Below are 23,294 nucleotides of genomic sequence, written 5' to 3'. Positions count from 1 at the left end.
AATAATTCCAAGTCCCAGCAAACACACGATGAATGTTAATCTTTGTATGTTGTGAACTTTAAACTTTATTTTCATGTGATATGCTTGCTGGGGCTTGGAATCATTATTAGAATCATAATAATATTGGAAAAATTTTATATTTATTTATTTATTTATTTATTTGATGCATTTATTAACCGCCATTCTCAGCCCTTTAGGGCGACTCATGGCGGTGTACAACACATATAAAAAGGCAATTTACAAAGAGGCAATTACAACAACATATTAACAATACAACAATTACAAAAATTACACTAAAAATCCGCTTCGTCTCATAGTGGAATCATAACCAATCTCATATTCCTTGTTCCTTTCCAGTCGTCTTTACCACATTTTTATAGCACTTAATTAAATGCCTTCTCGAACAGCCATGTCTTAAGGCTTTTTCGGAAGGACATAAGGGAGGGCGCCTGTCTGATGTCTGCAGGGAGAGTCATTCTTTAGAGTCATTCATTATAGTCATTCTTAGAATGATAATATCACATTAAAATACAATTTAAAATCCGCAACATACAAAGATTATTATTATTCAAATAACATTATTAATAATCTATTATTATCCCAATAAAATTAATATATTGGAATAATATTATTAATAATATAACATTAAAGTACAGTTCAAAATCCACAACATACAAAGATTAACCTCGACCCTGTACTTGGTGGGACTTGGAATTATTGTTATTGGAATAATAATATTGGAAGTTTGAGAAAAGAACCTCTGGAAGGTAAAGGCTTAACTCCTGACCGCGTTTCCCCCCCCCCCCCCCCCTTTTGCTGGGCTTAGCGAAGGGAGTGACGACACAAGGAGGCGTGACCTATGGCGCCCTTGCGGCTCTTCCCCTGGCGGCCACGCCCCCGGGGGCCACGCCCCCGTTGCCCTCCACTGTCCTCTGTTCAAAACATTCAAGATGGCGGCGCTTCGGGCAAGCAGCGTGCGCAGCGCGGCGGCAGCCCTTCTGCGGCCTCGCCCGGGCCCGGCCTCCACCTCCCTGGTCGCGGGCTACCACGAGAAGGTGAGCCCGAGGCTTCCTCCGCTTCTAGGCCCAAAAGAAAGCTCGGCCTCGCTGGCCTTTGGAAGCCCCTTCTTGGCATTTGGGACTTCGAGTCCCAGAAGCCTCGGCTGCCTTGGCCTGTGGCCGAGCATTCTGGGAGCAGCAGTCCCAAGCACTTTGGAGGCCGGGGAAACTAGTTAGGGTCAGGAAAGATATTGGACACATCTTGTAGGATATTTGTGCGCATGCGCCGCTCAGAGCCTTCTTTGGGAGAGAAGAAAAGGGATAGTAATAATGCTAGTGATGATAATCATAATAATTATGATAACAATCATAATAATATAATAATAATGGTAATACTACTGGTTATGATAATGGTAATAAATACTAATCATAAGAATGATAATATTGATGATAAAAATTATAGTAATAATACTGATGATGATATTGCTAATAATACTGATGATAATGGTAATAATAATGATAATTGTACTACTACTGATGATAATAATGGTAATCCTGATGATGATAATGTAATACTGATTATGAAGATGATAAGTATAATGGTAATAATACTGGTGGTAATAATGTTAATGGTACTAATACTGACGATAATAGTAATGGTAATAATAGTGTTTGTTGTTGTTGTTATTTGTTCAATCACTTCCGACTCTTTGTGAACTCAAGCTCCCTGTCGGCCGTGGCCACCCCCAGCTCCTTCAAAGTTAAGCCAGTCACTTCAAGGATAACATCCATCCATCTTGCCCTTCGTTGGCCCCTTCCATTTTTCCCAGCATGATTGTCTTCTCCACGTTTTCCTGTCCTTTCATGATGTGGCCAAAGGACTTCATCTTTGCCTCTAATATCCTTCCCTCCAGTGAGCAGTCGGGCTTTATTTCCTGGACTACGGACTGGTTTGATCTTCTCACGGTCCAAGCCACTCTCAGAATTTTCCTCCAACACCACAGTTCAAAAGCATCTATCTTCCTTCACTCAGCCTTCCTTATGGTCAACCTCTCACATCCATATAATGCAATTGCTTTAACTATGCGGATCTTTGTGGCTAGTGTGATGTCTCTACTCTTCACTATTTATTGAGATTGATCATTGCTCTCCTCCCAAGAAGTAAATGTCTTCTGATTTCCTGGCTGCAGCCTGCATCTGCAGTAATCTTCGTGCCTAGAAATACAAAGTCTGTCACTGTCTCCACATTTTCTCCCTCTATTTGCCAGTTATCAATCAGTCTGGTGGCCATAATCTTGGTTTTTTTATGTTTAACTGCAACCCAGTTTTTGCACTGATGATGATGGTAATAATAATGATAATGGTACTAATGCTGACAGCAATAATAATGGTAATAATACTGATAATGATAATGAAAATGTTACTAATACTGACTATGATGATGATGATGATGATAATATTGATGATGGTAATAATGATAATGGTTCTAATGCTGATGATTATGTTAATGATAATAGTTCCTAATTGCATCTAGATTGAGCCCATAGACTGCGATGAGGACAGTTCCTCTTCCACTTGCTGAAATATATTACTAATATCCCTAATAAATAATAGCCAGGCCTCTTTTTCGGGGCTGCCCATGTGGAAGGGAAGCCCTAACTGGTAGGGCAGCACCAGGTTGGTTTGGCTTGAAAGTAATAGGCCCAAGTGGATCCTTGGAATGACTGTGGTGGGCCTTCATGTGGCACAACCATGAACCTGGGACCCCAGGTCTCAGCGGTGGCCGGGGGAGCATTCGCACAATTATAACCTGTGCGCCAGCTGTGCCCATATCTTGGGAGGTCTGACTTGGCCACGGTAGTTCACGTTCTGGTTATTTATTATTTACATTATTTCTATCCCGCCCATTTCAGCCTGAAGGCGATTCAGGGCGGTATACACAGTCGGCACAATTCGATGCCGAAACAAAATACATACATTGATAAAGCAAAAACATCAAGTGGAATTAAACATAAACGACAGTGCATAATAAACAATTTAAAAAGAGACTATGTCCTGTCATTCAAATCTTCATCGATTACATTGTCTTGGCCGTTCCTGGGTCAATTTCCAACTCTAGTTTGTCTGTTTACTCCGGGGTTCCGAATGCTTGCTCGGAGAGCCAAGTTTTTACTCTTTTTCGGAAAGTCAGGAGGAAGGGGGCTGATCTAATATCCCTAGGGAGGGAGTTCCACAGCCGGGGGGCCACCACAGAGAATGCCCTGTCTCTCGTCCCCGCCAGACGTGCTTGCGAAGCAGGCGGGATCGAGAGCAGGGCCTCCCCAGACTATCTTAAGTTCCTGGGGGGTTCGTAGGGAGAGATGCATTCAGATAGATAGACTGGGCCAGAACCATTTAGGGCTTTATAGGCTAAAGCCAGCACTTTGAATTGAGCCCGGTAGCAGACTGGCAGTGAGTGGAGCTGATTCAACAGAGGAGTTGTATGCTCCCTGAGCCCCGCTCCTGTTAGCAACCTGGCTACCGCACGCTGGACCATTTGAGGCTTCCGGGCCGTCTTCAAAGGCAACCCCACGTAGAGCGCATTGCAGTAATCTATACGGGATGTAACCAGAGCGTGGACCACCGTAGCCAAGTCAGACTTCCCAAGGTACGGGTGCAGCTGGCGCAAAAGTTTTAATTGTGCAAATGCTCCCCTGGTCACTGCCGAAACCTGGACATCCAGGCTCAGCGATGAATCCAGGATCACACCCAAGCTGCGAACCTGCGTCTTCAGGGGGAGTGTAACCCCGTCTAACACAGGCTGTAACCCTATGCCCTGTTCGGCCTTTCGACTGACCAGGAGTACCTCTGTCTTGTCTGGATTCAATCTCAATTTTTTAGCCCTCATCCAGTCCGACACAGCGGCCAAGCACCGGGTCAGGACCTGAACAGCCTCCTTAGTAGCAGGTGGAAAGGAGTGACAGAGTTGGACATCATCTGCATACAGATAACACCGCACCCCGAAACTCCGGATGATCTCCCCCAGCGGCTTTCATGTAGATGTTAAATAACATGGGGGACAGTATAGAGCCCTGCGGGACCCCACAAGACAATGGTTGTGAGGTCAAGCGGTTGTCCCCCAACAACACCTTCTGAGTGCGATCCTCTAGGAAGGACCCAAGCCACTGCAAAACAGTGCCACCAAGGCCCATTCCCGCGAGGCGTCCCAGAAGGATACCGTGGTTACATTCCGTATAGACTACTTCACCGCACTCTACATGGAGTTGCCTTTGAAGACTGTTCGGAAGCTTCAAATGGTCCAATGGGTGGCAGCCAGATTGTGCACTGGAGCGGTGTTGAAGGAGCATACTATGCCAGCTCCACTGGCTGCCGGTTTGCTACCGATCACAATTTAAAGTGCTGGCTTTAGCCTATAAAGCCCTAAATGGTTCTGGCCCAGCTTACCTGTCCAAACGTATCTCTTTCTATGAACCATCTAGTAGTTTAAAAACACTTAAACTACTTGTCTTTAATTTCTTAATTGCATCTTTTATTTCTACTTCCGAGATTTCTTTATTTAGTAGCTCTCTATCTTTTTCCGAGATTTTGCTGATTTTCTTCTTGCCTAAATATTGAACAATATTTTCTTTCTTTATCTGATCGTCTTGATATAGTTTTTTGTAATATTTCGTAAATTGGTCTCTTATCTCTTCCTCGGTTATATATATCTTCTCTTTTTCTTTGATTTTGGCAATATATTTTGATTCTTTCTTTATTATTAGTTTCCTCGCCAGCCATCTCCCCGGCTTATTAGCATTTTGGAACTGGTCAACTTTGATAAATTTCAATTCATTTGCTCTCTCTTCCATTTCTGTATATTCTCTTTCTTTTTGTAATAATGTTAGTTTTTTTGCTATTGCTTTAATCCCCTGGTCCCGATGGATTAACTGCAGTGTACTATAAAACTGCAGTGTACTATAAAACAATGGCAGAGGAAATCGTACCAGTTTTAAGAAGAGTGTTGAACGAAATAAGAGAGAGAAGTGAGATGCCAGGAACGTGGAAACAGGCCTATATACATATAATACCTAAAGAGAATAAAGATCCCGAAGAATTGAAAAACTATAGGCCTATATCTTTACTAAATCTGGATTATAAATTGTTTAGTAACATATTAGCGGAAAGGCTCAAGAAACTTTTAGTAAATTGGATAAAAGAAGAACAATCGGGTTTTTTACCAAATCGTCACCAGAAAGATAATGTAAGGACCATCATTAATTTGATAGATTATTATGATAAAAATATTCAGAAGGAGGTCATGTTTCTGGCTTTGGACGCTGAAAAAGCTTTTGATAAGATTAATTGGAACTTCTTTAAATTTTTGTTAAAAGAGATGGATATTGGATTCTACTTTCAGAACTTCATTGAAGCAATCTATAAAGAACAATATGCAAAAATTATAGTAAATGGCCAGGAAACCAGACAAATAGAGATAAAAAAGGGAACAAGGCAGGGCTGCCCGCTCTCACCATTGATATTCATATTGACTATAGAAATTTTATTAAACGAAATACGAGAAAAAAAAGAATTGAAAGGGGCTACAATTAGAGGTCAATCATACAAATGTAGGGCTTTTGCCGATGACGTCATTTGTATAATTGAGGACCCAAACACAAATCTGGAAAATTGGCTCGGAACCATCGAAGAATTTGGAAAGGTAGCGGGTTTCAAATTGAACATAGATAAAACAGAGGCAATAACAAAAAATATACCGAAGAAAAAATTAGAGACAATACAGGAGATAAGGAATATTAAAATTAAATCAAAAATTGACTATCTGGGGATTACCATCACGCCAAAAAATGCACAACTCCTTCAGAATAACTACATATCAAAATGGAATGAAATAAGGAAAGATTTAGAAAAATGGAAGAACTTAAAATTATCATTATTGGGTAGAATCTCCTGTATTAAAATGAACGTCTTGCCAAAGATGTTATTTCTATTTCAAAACCTACCGATCATAAGGAATCAGAAAGGGATAAATCAATGGAACAAAGACATAAAAAGATTTATATGGCAAAACAAGAGGGCCAGGATAAACTTTAAGAATATAACGGACGAAAAGAATAGAGGGGGGCTAGCGATGCCGAACTTAGGGCTATACTCAGAAGCATGTGCGCTATCGTGGGTTCTGGATTGGATAAGATTAAAGAATGAGAAACAGCTGAACTTAGAAGGATTTGACCTTAGGAAAGGCTGGCATGCCTATGCCTGGTATGAGAAAAGGAATATAGAAAAAAAAATTGGTAATCATTTTATCAGAGCCGCGATCATAAAAACATGGGAAAAATACAAAAAAAGAATTTATAACAAAACCCCATTGTGGGTGTCCCCCCTTGAAGCGTGCCAAAGAAGGGAGCTGGGATGGACGAACTGGCCCTGCTATAAAGAAATATTAGGTAAAAAAGGCCAAGAGTTATTCTTGAAACCTCAAGATGAAATAAAAAGACTTTACCCTAATGTGAGCTGGCTACAATACAGACAACTCAAAGAATATTTTATGTTGGACAAAAAAATTGGATTTATGCTAGAGGAGAACGGGTGGGACAAAATCATTAGAACAGGAAAGAAAACAATATCATTAATTTACAAAAAGCTATTAGAATGGAATACGGAGGAGGAAAAAGTAAAGGAATGCATGATAAAATGGGCCAAAAATATTGGGAGATCCATAGGATTGGCGGAATGGGAGAGTATTTGGATGAAGAAATTAAAATATACAAAAGCACAAGAATTAAAAGAAAATTGGTTTAAGCTATTTTACAGATGGCATCTAACTCCACAAAAATTAGAGAAAATCTATAGACATCTAAATACTAAGTGTTGGAAGTGTGGTGAGATCGAGGGCACACGCTATCACATGTGGTGGCAGTGTAAAAAAGCCAAAACCTATTGGAGAGGAATTCAAGAAAGATTACAAGATATATTGAAGATAAAAATACCGCTATCTCCAGAATTATTCCTTCTAGGGATTACGGATGAGAAAATAGACCGAAATTTGGATAAACTTATATTTCTGGCCGCAACAGCCGCAAGAATTTGTTATGCGAGGTATTGGAGAAAAGAGAAGACCCCGGAGGTTGATGAATGGGAAATAAAACTTCTGGAAGTAAAAAATATGGACAGGTTAGGATACCTAATAAAAAAATACAAAGGATATTCAGAAAACGAAACAGACTGGACACTAGTAGAAGAATACTTTAAACAGAAATGATCTAGAACCAAAATAAGGAGGAATAAAGAGCCCGCAGTCAAAAGGACAAAAGAAAAAAGAAATAGAAGAACAGAAAAAGACAAGGAAGAAGGAAAGAAAGAAAAGGCTGCTTCCCACCAAAGACACCAGGAAGACAGACCGAAGGAAGAGGGGAACCTCATCTCGTGGCTCCTAACTTTTTAAACCACTTATATATCTTTTCTGCACCTCTATCGGACTTTCTACCTTTACCTACACTTACCCATCCCTCCCTCGAGCCCCAAGTCCTCTTTTCTTTTCCTCTTTACTTTCCCATTCTCTCTACCCCTTTACCCCTCCCCCCCCCGCTTGTTTTAATTGCAACGACTTCTTTTAATTATATGTATGGAAAATTTCAATAAAGATTATTATAAAAAAAAAACACTTAAACTACTTCTTTGCAGGCACAACTGGCAGGGACGAGAGACAGGGCCTTATCAGTGGTGGCCCCTTGCCTGTTGAACTCCCTCCCTAGGGATATTAGATCAGCCCCTTCCCTCCTGACCTTCCATAGAAAAGTGAAACTTGTCTTTTTGAACAAGCCTTTGGGAACTTAATTCAATAGATAAACACGAAACTCTGTGAAATCAAGTACTGGAATGGTTTAGACAATATTTTTGGATGAAAAGGCTAATAGTGAAGGCAGTGGTTTTATGTTTTTAAAGATTTTAATGTATGTCTTTTATAATTCTGTTTTAAATGATTATAGTAATTTTACATTGTTTTAATGGCATCGAACAGCTGCCTATGTTGTAAAGCCACCTTGAGTCACCTTCGGGTTCGAGAAAGGCAGGGTAGAAATATCATAAATAAATATAATTAATTAACCATTGATTTTGATGCCTAACTGTTGCCCCTTGACCCTCCCCACCAGGTCGTGGACCATTACGAAAACCCCCGAAATGTGGGCTCGTTGGACAAGAATGCCAAGAACGTGGGCACCGGCCTGGTGGGTGCCCCGGCTTGTGGCGACGTCATGAAGCTGCAGGTGAGTTGAAACCTCTCCAAGTTGGCCCCATGTTTAGAATAGTTATCTATTCTAGTCAGTTGTTCACAAGATAACTAAATCATCGTCAAAACTATGTTGGCACAAAGGTAGCAGAATTGGCTCTTTTTACGCATATGACGTGGGACTGTCACGAGATTGTGTGTGTGTGTGTGTGTGTGTATATATAAAATAAAAATTGCAGTCAATAACCAGCATCAAAAAAAGAACAAACATCAAAATGAGAACATGACATGCATTTAGGTATTAGGAAAAATTGTCAAAAGCAGAATTTAAAAAAATTGTCAAAAGCAGAATTTAAAAACCAGTATTGAATGTGATGATGATGATGATGTTGATGATGATGATGATGATAATGATAATAATAATAATTAATAAATCTTTATATCCCGCTTTTCTCCCTAACGGGACCCAAAGCACCTCACAACAGAATGCAATACAAATCAAAGCATATTTAACATAAAGTACAAGACAAAAATCATACAAAGCATAATAACATCCAGAAATAAGATATAAATAATTATTAAGCATTAAAAACATTGAAGACCAATTACAGTTATTGTAGAGACTCGTCAATTAAATAATAATGATTGCTAAAACACTATTAAACATTCATATACTTCAATGGCAAAGGTAAAAACATTCCGATAACATTCCGGGCTTATATCGGTTGAGATACAGCACTTTATGATGAGGGCACTTTAAGGCGCCTGCCTGTGCCGCCAACCGCATTAGCACTTTCGCCCCTTCCTAGCCCTCCGTGCCGCACCTTAGCTACTGCACTTTAGCTACTGCACTTTAGCTACTATAGCGATTGCACTTTAGATCTAGCTCTTATTGTGCACTTTATGAACTACTCTAGTGGTATGGCGAGAACATCCAACACCGCCTTGTATCGCTGTTATCTATGTGGTCCCCCATCCCCCTCTGTGTGTTATCCTTGTTACAATTGTATAGTGTGAGGGACAGGGGAGGAGGTGGGTTGGACCCTATAAATAAAAATGAGGTGGGGAGGGGGGTAGTGGGGAAGAAAGTCGATTGGCTAAGACCGGAGAGTCAAACAACGAATAAAGCTGGAAGTAAGACCTTGGCGTTAGACTGCGGCATGGAGGGGGGGAGGTGTTCCATGAGCCGAGGGGCCCCCATAGAGGTCGTGGTGGGAAGGAGGAGATGCGGGAAAAGGAGACCTCGAATTCGGCCTAATTCGGACCGCTTATCCATATTAACAACCCCCAACCGGTCTCCTAAGGTAAATTGGTGTAACCAGGTGAGCGGGCCCTCTGGTTTGAAGGTGGTGTTGTTGAACGCCAGATCTGTCAACGGAAAAACAACTTGGATCCAGGATTTAATCCTGGAGGAGCGGGCAGATCTGGCGTGCATCACGGAGACCTGGCTGGATGAAGCGGGGGGCGTAAACCTCTCCCAGCTTTGCCCTCCAGGCTTCTCCGTGCAACACCAACCGAGAGCCGGAGGACGGGGAGGCGGGGTCGCAGTGGTCTATAGAGATTCCATCCATCTGACCAGGAGCCCCATCCCGCAGACCACAAATTTCGAATGCGTCCACCTGAGGGTGGGTGACCGGGACAGAATAGGGATTCTTGTAGTGTACCGTCCACCTCGCTGCACTACAGTCTCCCTGCCTGAGCTAGCGGGGGTGGTCTCGAGCCTGGTGGTGGAGTCCCAACGGCTTCTTGTGCTGGGGGACTTCAACATCCATGCCGAGGCGACCCTCTCAGGAGCGGCTCAGGACTTCATGTCTGCCATGGCAACCATGGGGCTGTCCCAACAAATAACTGGCCCCACCCACTGTGCTGGACACACATTGGACTTGGTTTTCTGCCAGGGATGGGAGCAAGGTGGCGGTGTGGAGGAGTTGTCCATCTCTCCGTTGCCATGGACTGACCACTCCCTGATCAGATTTAGGCTCACTGCGCCCCCTAACCTCCGCAAAGGTGGAGGACCCATTAAGATGGTCCGCCCCAGGAGGCTTATGGATCCGAACGGATTCCTGATGGCTCTTGGGGATTTTCCCGCCACCTCGGTAGGTGACCATGTCGAGGCCTTGGTCGCTCTCTGGAATGGGGAGATGACCAGGGCAATTGACAGGATCGCTCCGGAACGTCCCCTCTCAAGTAACCGAGCTAAACCAGCTCCTTGGTTCACTGAGGAGCTGGCAGCGATGAAGCGAAGGAAGAGGGAACTAGAGAGCGTGTGGCGCTCGGACCCAAGCGAGCCAAATCGAGCACGGTTTGTGTCCTTCTTAAGGGCATATGCCGCGGCAATAAAAGCCGCAAAGAAAACTTTCTTTGCGGCCACTATTGCGTCCGCAAAAAACCGTCCGGCGGAGTTGTTTCGGATTGTCAGAGGCCTTTTAACTCCCCCTACCCCAGGTGGGAGCCCTGACAACTCGGACACGCGCTGTGAAGCATTTGCTCGGTTCTTTGCAGACAAAGTCGCTTTGATCCGTTCTGGGCTGGACGCCACATTAAATGCAGTCTCTGTGGATGTGACACAAGCACCTGCTTGTCCTATTTTGATGGATTCTTTTCAGTTTGTGAAACCCGAGGATGTGGACAAGATACTTGGAGGAATGAGGCCTACCACGTCCATCCTAGACCCCTGCCCATCCTGGCTTCTGAAAGAGGCCAGAGGGGGATTGGCTGAGTGGGTAACGGTGGTGGTTAATGCCTCCCTTTGGGAAGGCACGATTCCAGCGAGCCTAAAACAGGCTATTATAAAGCCGCTGTTGAAGAAACCATCACTGGACCCCACTAAATTTGACAACTTTCGGCCTGTTTCCAATCTTCCCTTCTTGGGCAAAGTCATGGAAAGCGTGGTGGCCTCACAACTCCAGGTATTCTTGAGAGACACGGATTATCTGGATCCGGCACAGTCTGGCTTCAGACCGGGACATGGTACCGAGACGGTCTTGGTCACCTTAGTGGATGATCTCCGCCGGGAGCTAGACAGGGGGAGTGTGTCCCTGTTGGTGCTTCTGGACCTCTCAGCGGCCTTCGATACCGTCGACCACGGTATTCTTCTGGGACGCCTTGCAGAGATGGGTCTTGGGGGCACCGCCTTGCGGTGGCTCCAGTCATTTCTGGAGGGTCGTACCCAGAAGGTGTTATTGGGGGACTCCTGTTCAACACCACAGCCTTTGACCTGTGGTGTTCCTCAGGGCTCCATACTGTCCCCCATGCTGTTTAACATCTACATGAAGCCGCTGGGTGAGATCATCCGGAGTTTCGGGGTGCGGTGTCACCTGTACGCAGATGACGTCCAACTCTGTCACTCCTTCCCACCTGCTACTAAGGAGGCTGTCGAAGTCCTGAACCGGTGCCTGGCCGCTGTGACGGTCTGGATGAGGGCGAACAAACTGAAATTAAATCCAGACAAGACAGAGGTACTCCTGGTCAGTCGCAAGGCCGAACAGGGTATAGGGTTACAGCCTGTGCTGGACGGGGTCGCACTCCCCTTGAAGGCGCAGGTTCGCAGCTTGGGTGTGACCCTGGACTCATCGCTGAGCCTGGATCCCCAGGTTTCGGCGGTGACCAGGGGAGCATTTGCACAGCTTCGGCTCGTGCGCCAGCTGCGCCCGTATCTTGGGAAGTCTGACTTGGCCACGGTGGTACACGCTTTGGTCACATCCCGCCTCGACTACTGCAACGCTCTCTACGTGGGGCTGCCCTTGAAGACGGCCCGGAAGCTCCAGCTAGTCCAGCGCGCGGCAGCCATGTTGTTAACCGGAGCGGGACGCAGGGAGCGCACAACGCCCTTGCTGTCCCAGCTCCACTGGCTGCCGATTAGCTACTGGGCCCAATTCAAGGTGCTGGTGCTAACCTACAAAGCCCTAAACGGTTCCGGCCCAAAATACCTTGAGTACCGCATCTCGGCCTATCAGCCCACGAGGACCTTGAGATCATCCGGGGAGGCCCTTCTCTCGGTCCCGCCTGCCTCACAGGCACGCTTGGCGGGGACTAGAGAGCGGGCCTTCTCGGTGGTGGCCCCCCGGCTGTGGAACTCCCTCCCTGCTGAAATTAGACAGGCGCCCTCCCTCATGGCCTTCCGTAAGGGCATGAAAACCTGGCTCTTCGAAAAGGCCTTCAATTAAGTGCTATGTTTTGGAATGACTACCGGAATGGACTAAGACGACGAGACTGATTATGACCCAAACAAGACGAAGCGGATTTTTAGTTTAATTAGCTGTGTGTTAGTAAGATGTGTGTTATGATCCTGATTTACTGTAACTGTTGTCTTCATGTTCTGTGTTCTGTACACCGCCACGAGTCGCCTTCGGGCTGAGAGTGGCGGTTAACAAATGCAAATAATAAATAAATAAATAAATAAATAAATAAATAATAAAAACTAAAATAAGGATGAAAACTTTCTAAGGGCCCTTCCACACAGCACTATATCCCAGAATATCTTCTTTGAACTTGGTTATCTGAGTCCACACTCACAATGTGTGATTTTCTGCCATGATATTCTGGGATTTAGGGTTGTGTGGAAGGGCCCTAAGACTGTGACAGCATCTTCCTGCCATGTAGGAAAAGCACACTCAACGTATCCCTGACAGATGGCCATCCAGCCTCAGCTTAAAAGCCTCCAAGGAAGGAGCTTCCACCAGACTGCAAGGCAGAGAGTTCCACTGTTGAACAGCTCATAGGGTCCGGAAGTTCTTCCTACTGTTCAGGTGGAATCTCCTTTCCTATAATTTGAACCTATGGCTCCAGTTCCGCTTTCCAAGGCGGGAGAAAACAAACCTGCTCCCTCCTCATGACTCCCTTTCACATATGTATACATGGTTCTTACATCTCCTCTCAACCTTCTCTTCTGCAGGCTAAACAGACTCAGTTCTTTAAGACACTCCTCATAGGGATTCATGATCTCCAGACCTTTGATCCTTTGAGTCGCCCTCTTCCTCTGGACACCTTCCAGCTTAGAGTCAATCTCTCTTTTGAACTGTGGTGCCCAGAATTGGGACACAGTATTCCAGGTAAAGAGGTCTGACCAAAGCAGAATACAAAGGCACCATGAATTCCCTCGATCTGGACACTCTACCCCTTTAGTTGCAGCCCAAAATCTCCTTTGGCTTTTTGAGATGCTGCATCACACTCTTGGCTCATGTTCATCTTCCTGTCCACGAGAATTCCAAAAATCTTTCTCACATGGATTGTTGTCAAGCCAGGCATCACCCATCCTGTTTCTTTGCATTTCATTTTTCCTGCCTAAGTGTCACATCTTACATTTGTCCTTGTTGAGATGCATTTTGTTAGTTTGGGCCAATCCACTCTCTCATCTGTTGAGGTCATTTCAAATTCTGATCCTGTCCTCTGGAGTATTAGCTCTCCCTCCCAATTTAGTCACATCTGCAAACTTGATCAGCTTGGCCTCTAAACCTTCATCCAAGTCATTCATAAAGATTTTGAACAGAAAGGTCTAGGACCAAACCCTCTTTATGGCACTCCACTACTCACTTCTTTCCAGGATGAAGAGGAGGAATCAATGGGGAAAAGCACCCTTTGGGTTCAGTCACTTAACCAATTACAGATCCACCTAATAGTAGCAATGCCTAGCTAGCCCACATCTGACTAGTTTGCTTGCAGGAAGGTCATGGGGGACTTCGTCAGAAACCTTACTGAAATCAAGATATGCTACATCCACAGCTTTCCCTGCATCTACCAAGCCTCTAACCCTATTGAAAAAAGAGATAAGATGATCTGGCATGACTTGTTTTTGAGACCCTTTAATAATAATAATAATAATAATAATAATAATCCTTTATTTGTGCCCCGCTACCATCTCCCACAGGACTTGGTGCAGCTTACAAGAGGCCAGGCCCAAAATACATCTGAAACGAAAAACACAACAACAACAATACAATACAACAATAAATAACTCATAACAAAGCAAAACAATAACAAAAATCACGACGCATTTAAAAACCTGTGGCAGGGCCAAATGTAATGATTAATTTTTTTAAAAATGCTGGGCATGTTCAGGTGAAATAAAATGGATATTTTGGGGATAAGAGGGTGTGCAGACAATTCTAACTCTCGTAAAGTGCATTTGGGACATATTGCTTGGGATTCCTTAATTTGGGAAGACCCTTTCAAAACAAGGTAGACCTAGACAACTTGTGTCATATCAAAGGCATGGGGGATTTTGTCGAAGGCCTTGCTGAAATCGAGATATGCTCGATTCACAGTATTCCCTGCATCTACCAAGCTTCTAACTCAAAAAAAGAGAGATAAGATTAGTGTGGCATGACTTGTTTTTGAGAAATCCATGTTGACTTTTAGTAATCACAGCATTCAAAGTATGGTACTTTGTTATATCTCTGCCTGGGAGGGTAGTGGAAGCTCCTTCCTTGGAAACTTTTAAACAGAGGCTGGATGGCCATTTGTCAGGGGTACTTTGATTGTGCTTTTCCTGCATGACAGGAGGTTGGATCAGATAGCCCATGTGGTCTCTTTCATCTCTATTATTCTATGATTCTATAAATTTTGTTTTCTTGAATAAAATTATACTAAACAAATAAAATTAAAAAATAAATTAATACATATTAAAATACATGAAACAAAAGTTAGACATAAAGTGGAAGTTTAAAATTCATCATCAAAACTATGTGTGAATTGTGCAATATGATGTTTGTTTTGATGGACTCGTTTGTCTTGTATGTTGTGTTATTGTTATAAACTACTTTGAGGGCACTTCTGGGGGAGCTGCTCAAAGGCAGAATGTAAATGTCTTTATAAATAAATACTTAAATAAAATTAAATGAAAACCTCCCCAAGTCTAGCATTTGCCCTTTCCTTGCCATGGCTCCTCTCCAAACCTGCATCGTGTGTTATTCACTCACTAATGCTGTCCTGCTTCTCTCAGGTTGAAGTGGACGAAAATGGCAAAATCATTGATGCCCGCTTTAAGACGTTTGGATGTGGGTCGGCCATTGCTTCCAGTTCTTTGGCAACTGAGTGGGTGAAGGGCAAGACGGTGAGTCGAAACGGCTTGTAGACATTGCTTTTCATCCAGTGAGACCCATCTCCTCCTTTTCCTCCATCTTTGGAAGTTCTTTATTGTCTTTTCAGTGCAGATTTGGACCCGTCAACCTTCCCCATGTTGACCTAAGTGATAGTATCAGCTTGGGGCAAGGTTTAGAAGAGGGCCAAAGCTTTGGCTAGTTTTGCCATTTGCTTCTAGGGATCTTAGTAGGTTAACCCCACACAGGAAAGAGAAAATAACACTACATCATTGGTGTGTAAAACAATGGTAAGTGGCGTATTTGCAAGATTTACAGGATGTGCATCCTCTTTTTCCATATTTTCCACAAATGAGTTAATATAAAAGCTCAATAAAGTGGGTGCAAGTATACACCCTTTCTTCACTCCATTATAAATCTGAATTTGCTTTGTTAGATGTCCCTGGCGATCACATCTAAGCTGTGGAGACAGAGAGGACCAGATACACACACACACACAAGCTTGGGTACCCAGTTTTGCCCAGATTATTATGTTTTTAATTGTACAAAACACATAAGGTTGTGGGTGAACTACCACTCTCATCGTGCCAGGTTAACCCCAAAAAAACCCATCAGTTTGTTATGTTTGGCAAGTTTGCCCTAGATGCATCATCGGTAGGGTTCAGTGTGCTCTCTGGCTGCAGGGTAAACTATAACTCCCACGATGGTGAGTGAGTCCCCTCCAGTAGGTTGAGTTAGTCATGGGGGTTCTTTGTGCCAAGTGTGGTCCAAGTCCATCATTGGTGGAGGTCACAATTTCTCTCGTTGTAGGTGAACTACAACTCCCAGAAAGGAAGGTCAGTTCCCTCCAAACCCCTCCAGTAAGCAAATTTCGGCATATCAGCTGTGTGTGCCAAGTTTGGTCCAGATCCATTGGTGTTTGGGTTCACAGTGCTCTCTGGATGTAGGTGAAATACAGCTCCCAAAAATCAAGGTGAATTTTCCCCAAATATCTCCGTATTTACTTGCTGGTCATGGGGCCTCTGTTTGCCAAGTTTGGTCCAAGTCCATCTTTGGTGGAGTTCAGAGTGCTCGTTGATTGCAGGTGAAGTATAAATCTCAGTACCTACAACTCTAAAATGTCCAGGCCAATTCCCCTCAAAACCCACCTGTATTCTGTGTACCAAGTTAGTTCCAGGTCTATTGTTGGTGGAATTCAGAGTGCTCTTAGATTGCAGGACTATGCATCCCAGTAGCTACAACTCCTATAAATCATGGTGAATTCTCCCCAAACCTCTCTAGTATGTTCAGTTGCTGATCAATTCCTCTTGTTTACTGTGTGCCATCGAAAAGAATAGGAAAGGGTTAAGGAAGAGGCAGTGGGTGTGGTCATGCAAATTCCACACCAATAGAGAAAGTTAGTAATACTGGGATGCTTCTAGTTGAGGAAACACATAAAATCTAAGATGAAATTGTCCCCGTATGAAAACCTTCACTTGTGTGGTGGGCAGTGTGATGTTTGTGGAGGACATTGGCAGGCCTCTTGGGCATGTTCATGGCACTCTCTATAACCTGCAATGTCATTGGAGGAATGGCCTTTCATGTCTCCTGAGCAGTAGGAGCTACAGCTGTTTGTGGTAGCAGGGGATTGTCTGTGTAAGTGGACACCCCAGCCTCATACACACATACATATTTTAGACACACGCACTCTCTCTCTCTCTCTCTCTCTCTCTCTCTCTCTATATATATATATATATATATATATCTTTTTAGTTTGCCCCCCATTCTGGAATGACAACTCCCATCCCTTTTGATTATCTGGGGATGATGGAATGGCAATCCAACAGCCCTTTGGGGCCTAAAATTGGGCAAAGGACATTTTACATTTGGACGTGGCAGCATATTAAATCTGCTCAAAGTGAAGAATATCTTGAATTTGGAAATGTCTAGCTTTGGAGTGAACAACATCATGCTCCTGTATTGTATAATGTGCCATCGAATCTAATGCACACCTCAATTTTGGCTAGGTAAATTAGCCCAAAAAAGGTGTACTTTAGACCCACATAAATATGATATAATACTGCTATTATTCTGTCAAAAGATATCAGATGTTTGGTTGACTAGATGAGCAGATTGTTCCTCAGACCCATTTCCATAAGTTAGCAATTAGAACTACTTGAACAGTACACTGTCATTATTACCGTATTTACCCATCAAATCTAACACCTCAGTTTTGACTAGGTAAATTAGCAAAAGAAAGTATGCATTACTCTCGAGTAAATATGGTATTTCTAGTTTCTGGGTCCCGGCCCATTTCTCCCAGATGCCCTTGCAGCTCCACATCCCAGATATATACGGTAGTTAATTGGTGGATTTGGCGTTGTCATATACAAGTTCTAATGTTCTACACTCCTGGTCAATGCAATACAATGCATTGATCCCTCTGCACTAAATCATCCCTCTGTTTCAGGTTGATGAAGCCTTGAAGATCAGGAACACGGACATTGCTAAGGAGCTCTGCCTCCCTCCGGTCAAATTGCACTGCTCTAGTAAGTGTTGGGATTATTTCTTTCTTTCTGTACAGACCTGATGTGAAAGAGCAAGTCATTGCCCAGCAATCCTGGCTGCTTTCTCAGATGTCTTAGTTGCCCTTGGTATGGAGAATGAAAAGGGATCTTAGCATCTAGAGCTGGAAGAGACTCTTGAATAATAATAATAATAATAATAATTATTATTATTATTATTATTATTATTATTATTGACACAGAAACACAGTATGTCACAGCAAATGAGAACTATATGCTGGATTTCATAACACAAAATCACAAGTTGAACACTTCCCAAGCGTCTAGGACTGTGTGATGTATTTCCGAATGATGCACGCAGATCCAAGTAAGGTGTCCTTTTGCAGTTCACCATGATTTTGTCAATGTTTATTGTTTCCAAATGCCGACTGAGGTCTTTTGGCACGGCACCCAGTGTGCCGATTATCACTGAGACCACCTGTACTGATTTATGCCAGAGCCTTTGCAGTTCGATTTTGAGGTCTTGATAAAGGCTTGAGTTTTTCCTGTTGTTTTTCGTCAATTCGGCTGTCACCTGGTATGGTGACATCAATAATCCAAGCTTTTTTCTTTTCCACAATCATAATGTCTGGTGTATTGTGTTCCAAAACTTTGTCAGTCTGGATTCAAAAGTCCCACAGTATTTTTTGCGTGTTCATTTTCCACTACCTTTGCCAGTTTATGATCCCACCAATTCTTTACTGCTGGCAGGTGGTACTTGTGACATAAATTCCAGTGAATCATTTGGGCCACAGAGTTGTGCCTTTGTTTGTAGTCCGTCTGTGGAATTTTCTTTCAACAGCTGAGATATGATCCGTGGTTTCATCACCTTTCTTGCACAGTCTGCATTTTGGATCATCAGCTGATTTTTCGATCCTGGCCTTCATTGCATTTGTTCTGATGGCTTGCTCCTGGGCTGCAAGAATAAGGCCTTCTGTCTCCTTCAGGGTTCCATTCATGAGCCATAACCAGGTCTTCTCTGTGTCAACTTTTCCTTCAATTTTGTCAAGGAACTGTCCATGTAACGCTTTGTTGTGCCAGCTGTCAGCTCTGGTTTGAAGTGCAGTTTTCTTGTACTGATTCTTTGTCTGTCGTGCTTTGAGAAGTTTCCGATTATTGACTTCAGTTAAAGCAGGTTCTTGGCTTTCCTTTACATATTCTGCCAGGGCTGTTTTTCTTCTTCAACTGCTTGTTTTACTTGTAAGAGTCCTCTGCCACCAGACTTTCTAGGCAGATAGAGCCGGTCAACATCACTGCGAGGATGTAATGAATTATGAATGGTCATGAGTTTTCTTGTTTTTCTGTCTAAATTGTTCAGTTCTGCCTGCGTCCAGTTTATGATGCCAGCAATATATCTTATGACAAATATGGCCCAAGTGTTTATGGCCTTGATTGTATTGCCTCCATTGAGTTTGCTTTTGAGAATTTTTCTGACCCTTTGAATGTATTCTTTGCTGACCACAGTTTTCACATCTTCATGTTTGATGTTGTCCAGCTGTAGTATGCCCAGTTATTTATAGGCCTCTGGCTGGTGACACTTGATTGCTTGGCCATTGGGCATATTTATGCCCTCACTTTCAATGATTTTTCCCTTCTTCAGTGCCACTGTCAAACATTTGTCCAAACCAAACTCCATACTGATACCAGTGCTAAAGATTTGGGCAGTGTTAGTCAGAGACTGGATTTCAGTTTCCGTTTTCCCATACAGCTTCAGGTCATCCATATACAGCAGATGTGACATTTTGTGAGATTTCTTAGACGTTTGATAGCCAAGGTTTGTTGTTGTTGTTTTTTGGGGTTTTTTGTAAGATTGTTGACAGAGGGATCATGGCAATGATGAAAAGCACTGGGGACAATGAGTCTGCCTGGAAAATTCCCCTCCTGATGTTGACACGTCCATAGTTTTAATTTCCAACAAACAGTTCAGTTTTCCAGTGCTTCATCATATTTTCAATAAAAGTGCTAATGTTTTTACAAATCCCAATGGTGTCTAGGCACTTGATGATCCAACTCTGTGGAAGTGAGCCAAAGGCTTTTTTGTAGTCAATTCATGTCATGTGACGATTAGCTTTTCGGCTTTTGCAGTACTCCAGAATCATTTTGTCAATTAATAACTGGTCTTTTGTGCCCCTGCTTTTCCGTTTGTTGCATTTATGTTCATCTGGCAAGATGTTCTTTTCTTCAAGATAATTTTTAATTCTGTCACCTATGGTCCCATAACTATTGCTGCATAGCATGAGTTATCATGACAGGCTGAAAAGGTTTGTCCTAACCCTTTGGCTTGCCAGAAGCTGCTCACCTTTCCCGCTCTTTCTCTTCTTTCCTCCAGTGCTGGCAGAAGACGCCATTAAGGCCGCTTTGGCTGATTACAAGCTGAAGCAAGGACCAAAGGGGCCCGAGCCGAAACAGAATGCGTCCAGCTCATAGAAGCCTTCCTGTCCTCCCCAGAAAGCCTCCCGTTCCAACCCTGTTGGGATGAGTCCCCTGTGCTTTCCATCATAAGGAGCCGTGGCCAGCGCATAGAAGCCTTCCTTTTCTCTCCAGAAAGCAACTCCTTTCAACCTTGTTGGGATGAGACCTGTGTGCTTTCCACCATAAGGAGTCGTGGCCAGCGTATAGAAGCCTTCCTTTCCTCCCCAGAAAGCCGCCCCCTTCCAACCCTGTTGGGATGAGTCCCCTGTGCTTTCCATCACAAGGTGCTGTGTCCAGCACATAGAAGCCTTCCTTTACTCCCCAGAAAGCCTCCCCTTCTGACCCTGTTGGGATGAGTCCACTGTGCTTTCCACTCTAAGTAGCCATGGCCAGCACATAGAAGCCTTCCTGCCCCCAGAAAGCCGCCCTTTTGACCTTGTTGGGATGAGTCCTCTGTGCTTTCCACCATAAGGAGCCATGGCCAGCACATAGAAGCCTTCCTTTCCTCCCCAGGAAGTTGCCCCTTCCTATGTTGTGGGAATGAGTACCCTATGCTTTCCACCCTAAGGAGCTGTGGCCAGTGCATAGAAGCCTTCCTTTACTCCCCAGAAAGCCACCCCTTCTGACCCTGTTGGGATAAGTCCCCTGTGCTTTCCACCATAAGGAACTGTGGCCACTGCATAGAAGCCTTCCTGTCCTCAGAAACCCTGCCCTTTCGACTCTGTTTTGATGAGTCCCCTGTGCTTTCCACTCTAAGCAGCCATGGCCACGCATAGAAGCCTTCCTGTCCTCAGAAACCCTGCCCTTTCGACTCTGTTGGGATGAATCCCCTGTGCTTTCCACTAAGCAGCCATGGCCACACATAGAAGCCTTCCTGTCCTCAGAAACCCTGCCCTTTCGACTCTGTTGGAATGAATCCCCTGTGCTTTCCACTAAGCAGCCATGGCCACACATAGAAGCCTTCCTGTCCTCAGAAACCCTGCCCTTTCGACTCTGTTGGGATGAATCCCCTGTGCTTTCCACTAAGCAGCCATGGCCACACATAGAAGCCTTCCTGTCCTCAGAAACCCTGCCCTTTCAACTCTGTTGGGATGAATCCCCTGTGTTTTCCACTAAGCAGCCATGGCCACGCATAGAAGCCTTCCTGTCCTCAGAAACCCTGCCCTTTCGACTCTGTTGGGATGAATCCCCTGTGCTTTCCACTAAGCAGCCATGGCCACGCATAGAAGCCTTCCTGTCCTCAGAAACCCTGCCCTTTCGACTCTGTTGAGATGAATCCCCTGTGCTTTCCACTAAGCAGCCATGGCCACGCATAGAAGCCTTCCTGTCCTCAGAAACCCTGCCCTTTCGACTCTGTTGGGATGAGTCCCCTGTGCTTTCCACTCTAAGCAGCCATGGCCACGCATAGAAGCCTTCCTGTCCTTCCCAGAAAGTGGCCCCTTTTGACCCTGTTGGGATGAGTCCCCTGTGCTTTCCACCATAAGGAGCGGTGGCCAGCACATAAAAGCCTTCCTGTCCTCCCCAGAAAGTCTCCCCTTCCGACGCTGTTGGGATAAGTCCCATGTGCTTTCCACCATAAGGAGCCATGGCCAGCGCATAGAAGCCTTCCTGTCCTACCCAGAAAATCTCCCCTTCCAACCCTGTTGGGATGAGTCCCCTGTGCTTTCCACCCTAAGGAGCTCCTCCCTAAGGAGCTGTGGCCAGTGCATAGAAACCTTACTTTACTCCCCAGAAAGGCTCCCCTTCCGACCCTGTTGGTATGAGTTCCCTGTGCTTTCCACCATAAGGTGCCATGGCATGCATTTCTGTGTCTCATTTCCTCAAAATGCGGGACTGCACTCCGCCTGGTGAGGCCAACTCGTATTGCCTCCCCTCAAACCCTTTTGCTTCCACTTGCCCCTCTCTCAGTCTTTGCATCAAAAATTGTGTGACAATTTCGGGATGAGCTGTTCTCTTGTCTTTTGGAGCGAGGCGTCATTTTCCAGGCCTATGGTTTCTAGTGGGAAGGCCTGCGTTTCTCCAAGCACTCAGCCCAAACCAGAAGCCACACTGTCTCTTTTCTCCCTGTCTTCTGCATTCGGACATCACAAAATAAATGGAGCTCCTTGGCCACACCATCAATGTGCACGTTTCAGACTCCTTTTTGTGTCCAGTGTACGCTCTGTAGAAATCTATAGAGAGATAATGTGATCATTATTGGGTTGTTGTAAGTTTACCAGGCTGTCTGGCGCTGTTCCAGAAGCATTCTCTCTTGACATTTCGCCCACATCTATGGCAGGGTGTCTGCCTCACTGCCAACACTTGCCTCACTTCCAACAGAACCTCTGAGGATGCCTGCCATAGATGTGGGCTAAACGTCAGGAGAGAATGCTTCTGGAACATGGCCATACAACCTGGGAAACTCACAGCAACCCAGTGATTCCAGCCATGAAAGCCTTTGACAACACATTATTATTATTGTTTATTTATACCCCTTTTTATCTCTCTTGAAGGAGTCTCAGAATGTATTGTCGAAGGCTTTAATGGCTGGAATCACTAGGTTCTTGTGGGTTTTTTCGGGCTATATGGCCATGTTCTAGAGGCATTTCTCCTGACGTTTCGCATGCATCTATGGCAAGCATCCTCAGAGGTGAGGTCCTCTGACCTCACCTCTGAGGATGCTTGCCATAGATGCAGGCGAAACATCAGGAGAAATGCCTCTAGAACATGGCCATATAGCCCGAAAAAACCCACAAGAACCTAGTCTCAGAGTGGCTTACCATTAAAAGTATGACTGGCCGGGTGGCTTCAGCCCCATCGACACAGCCCTAAGTTCAAAACTGTGTTATAGGGTCAGTGTAGTCTTGTATCATGCAGTTTAATGACATTGAACTGTACTATAGGAGTTGACACTGACCTTGTTTAATTGCACTGTACAAGTCTACACTGACCCTGATTTGCAGCATTGATTTGTACTATATGAGTTTATACTGACCCTGTTTGGCAACATTGAATTGCCTTATATGAGTCTACACTGATTATGTTTCATGGCATTGAATTGCATTATATGAGTCTAAAATGACCCTGTTTTGCAGAATTG

At 44.2% G+C, this 23,294-nt stretch overlaps 1 protein-coding gene across 1 annotated transcript; it reads left to right on the top strand.

Annotated features, from left to right (window-relative positions):
• The first annotated feature begins 918 nt into the window (after window positions 1-918).
• ISCU (iron-sulfur cluster assembly enzyme) lies at window positions 919-22,336 on the top strand. Its single transcript, XM_060786104.2, has 5 exons — window positions 919-1,055; window positions 8,147-8,260; window positions 15,164-15,274; window positions 17,710-17,788; window positions 20,133-22,336. The coding sequence occupies exons 1-5, from the start codon at window positions 951-953 to the stop codon at window positions 20,228-20,230; spliced, it is 507 nt and encodes a 168-aa protein (XP_060642087.2). The 5' UTR covers window positions 919-950; the 3' UTR covers window positions 20,231-22,336.
• The last annotated feature ends 958 nt before the right edge of the window (window positions 22,337-23,294 follow it).

Source organism: Anolis sagrei, chromosome X (assembly GCF_037176765.1).
Source record: "Anolis sagrei isolate rAnoSag1 chromosome X, rAnoSag1.mat, whole genome shotgun sequence".
NCBI classification, from domain to species: domain Eukaryota; kingdom Metazoa; phylum Chordata; class Lepidosauria; order Squamata; family Dactyloidae; genus Anolis; species Anolis sagrei.
The sequence above is the reverse complement of the archived record's forward strand: the minus strand, read 5'-3'. Positions and strand labels throughout refer to the sequence as shown.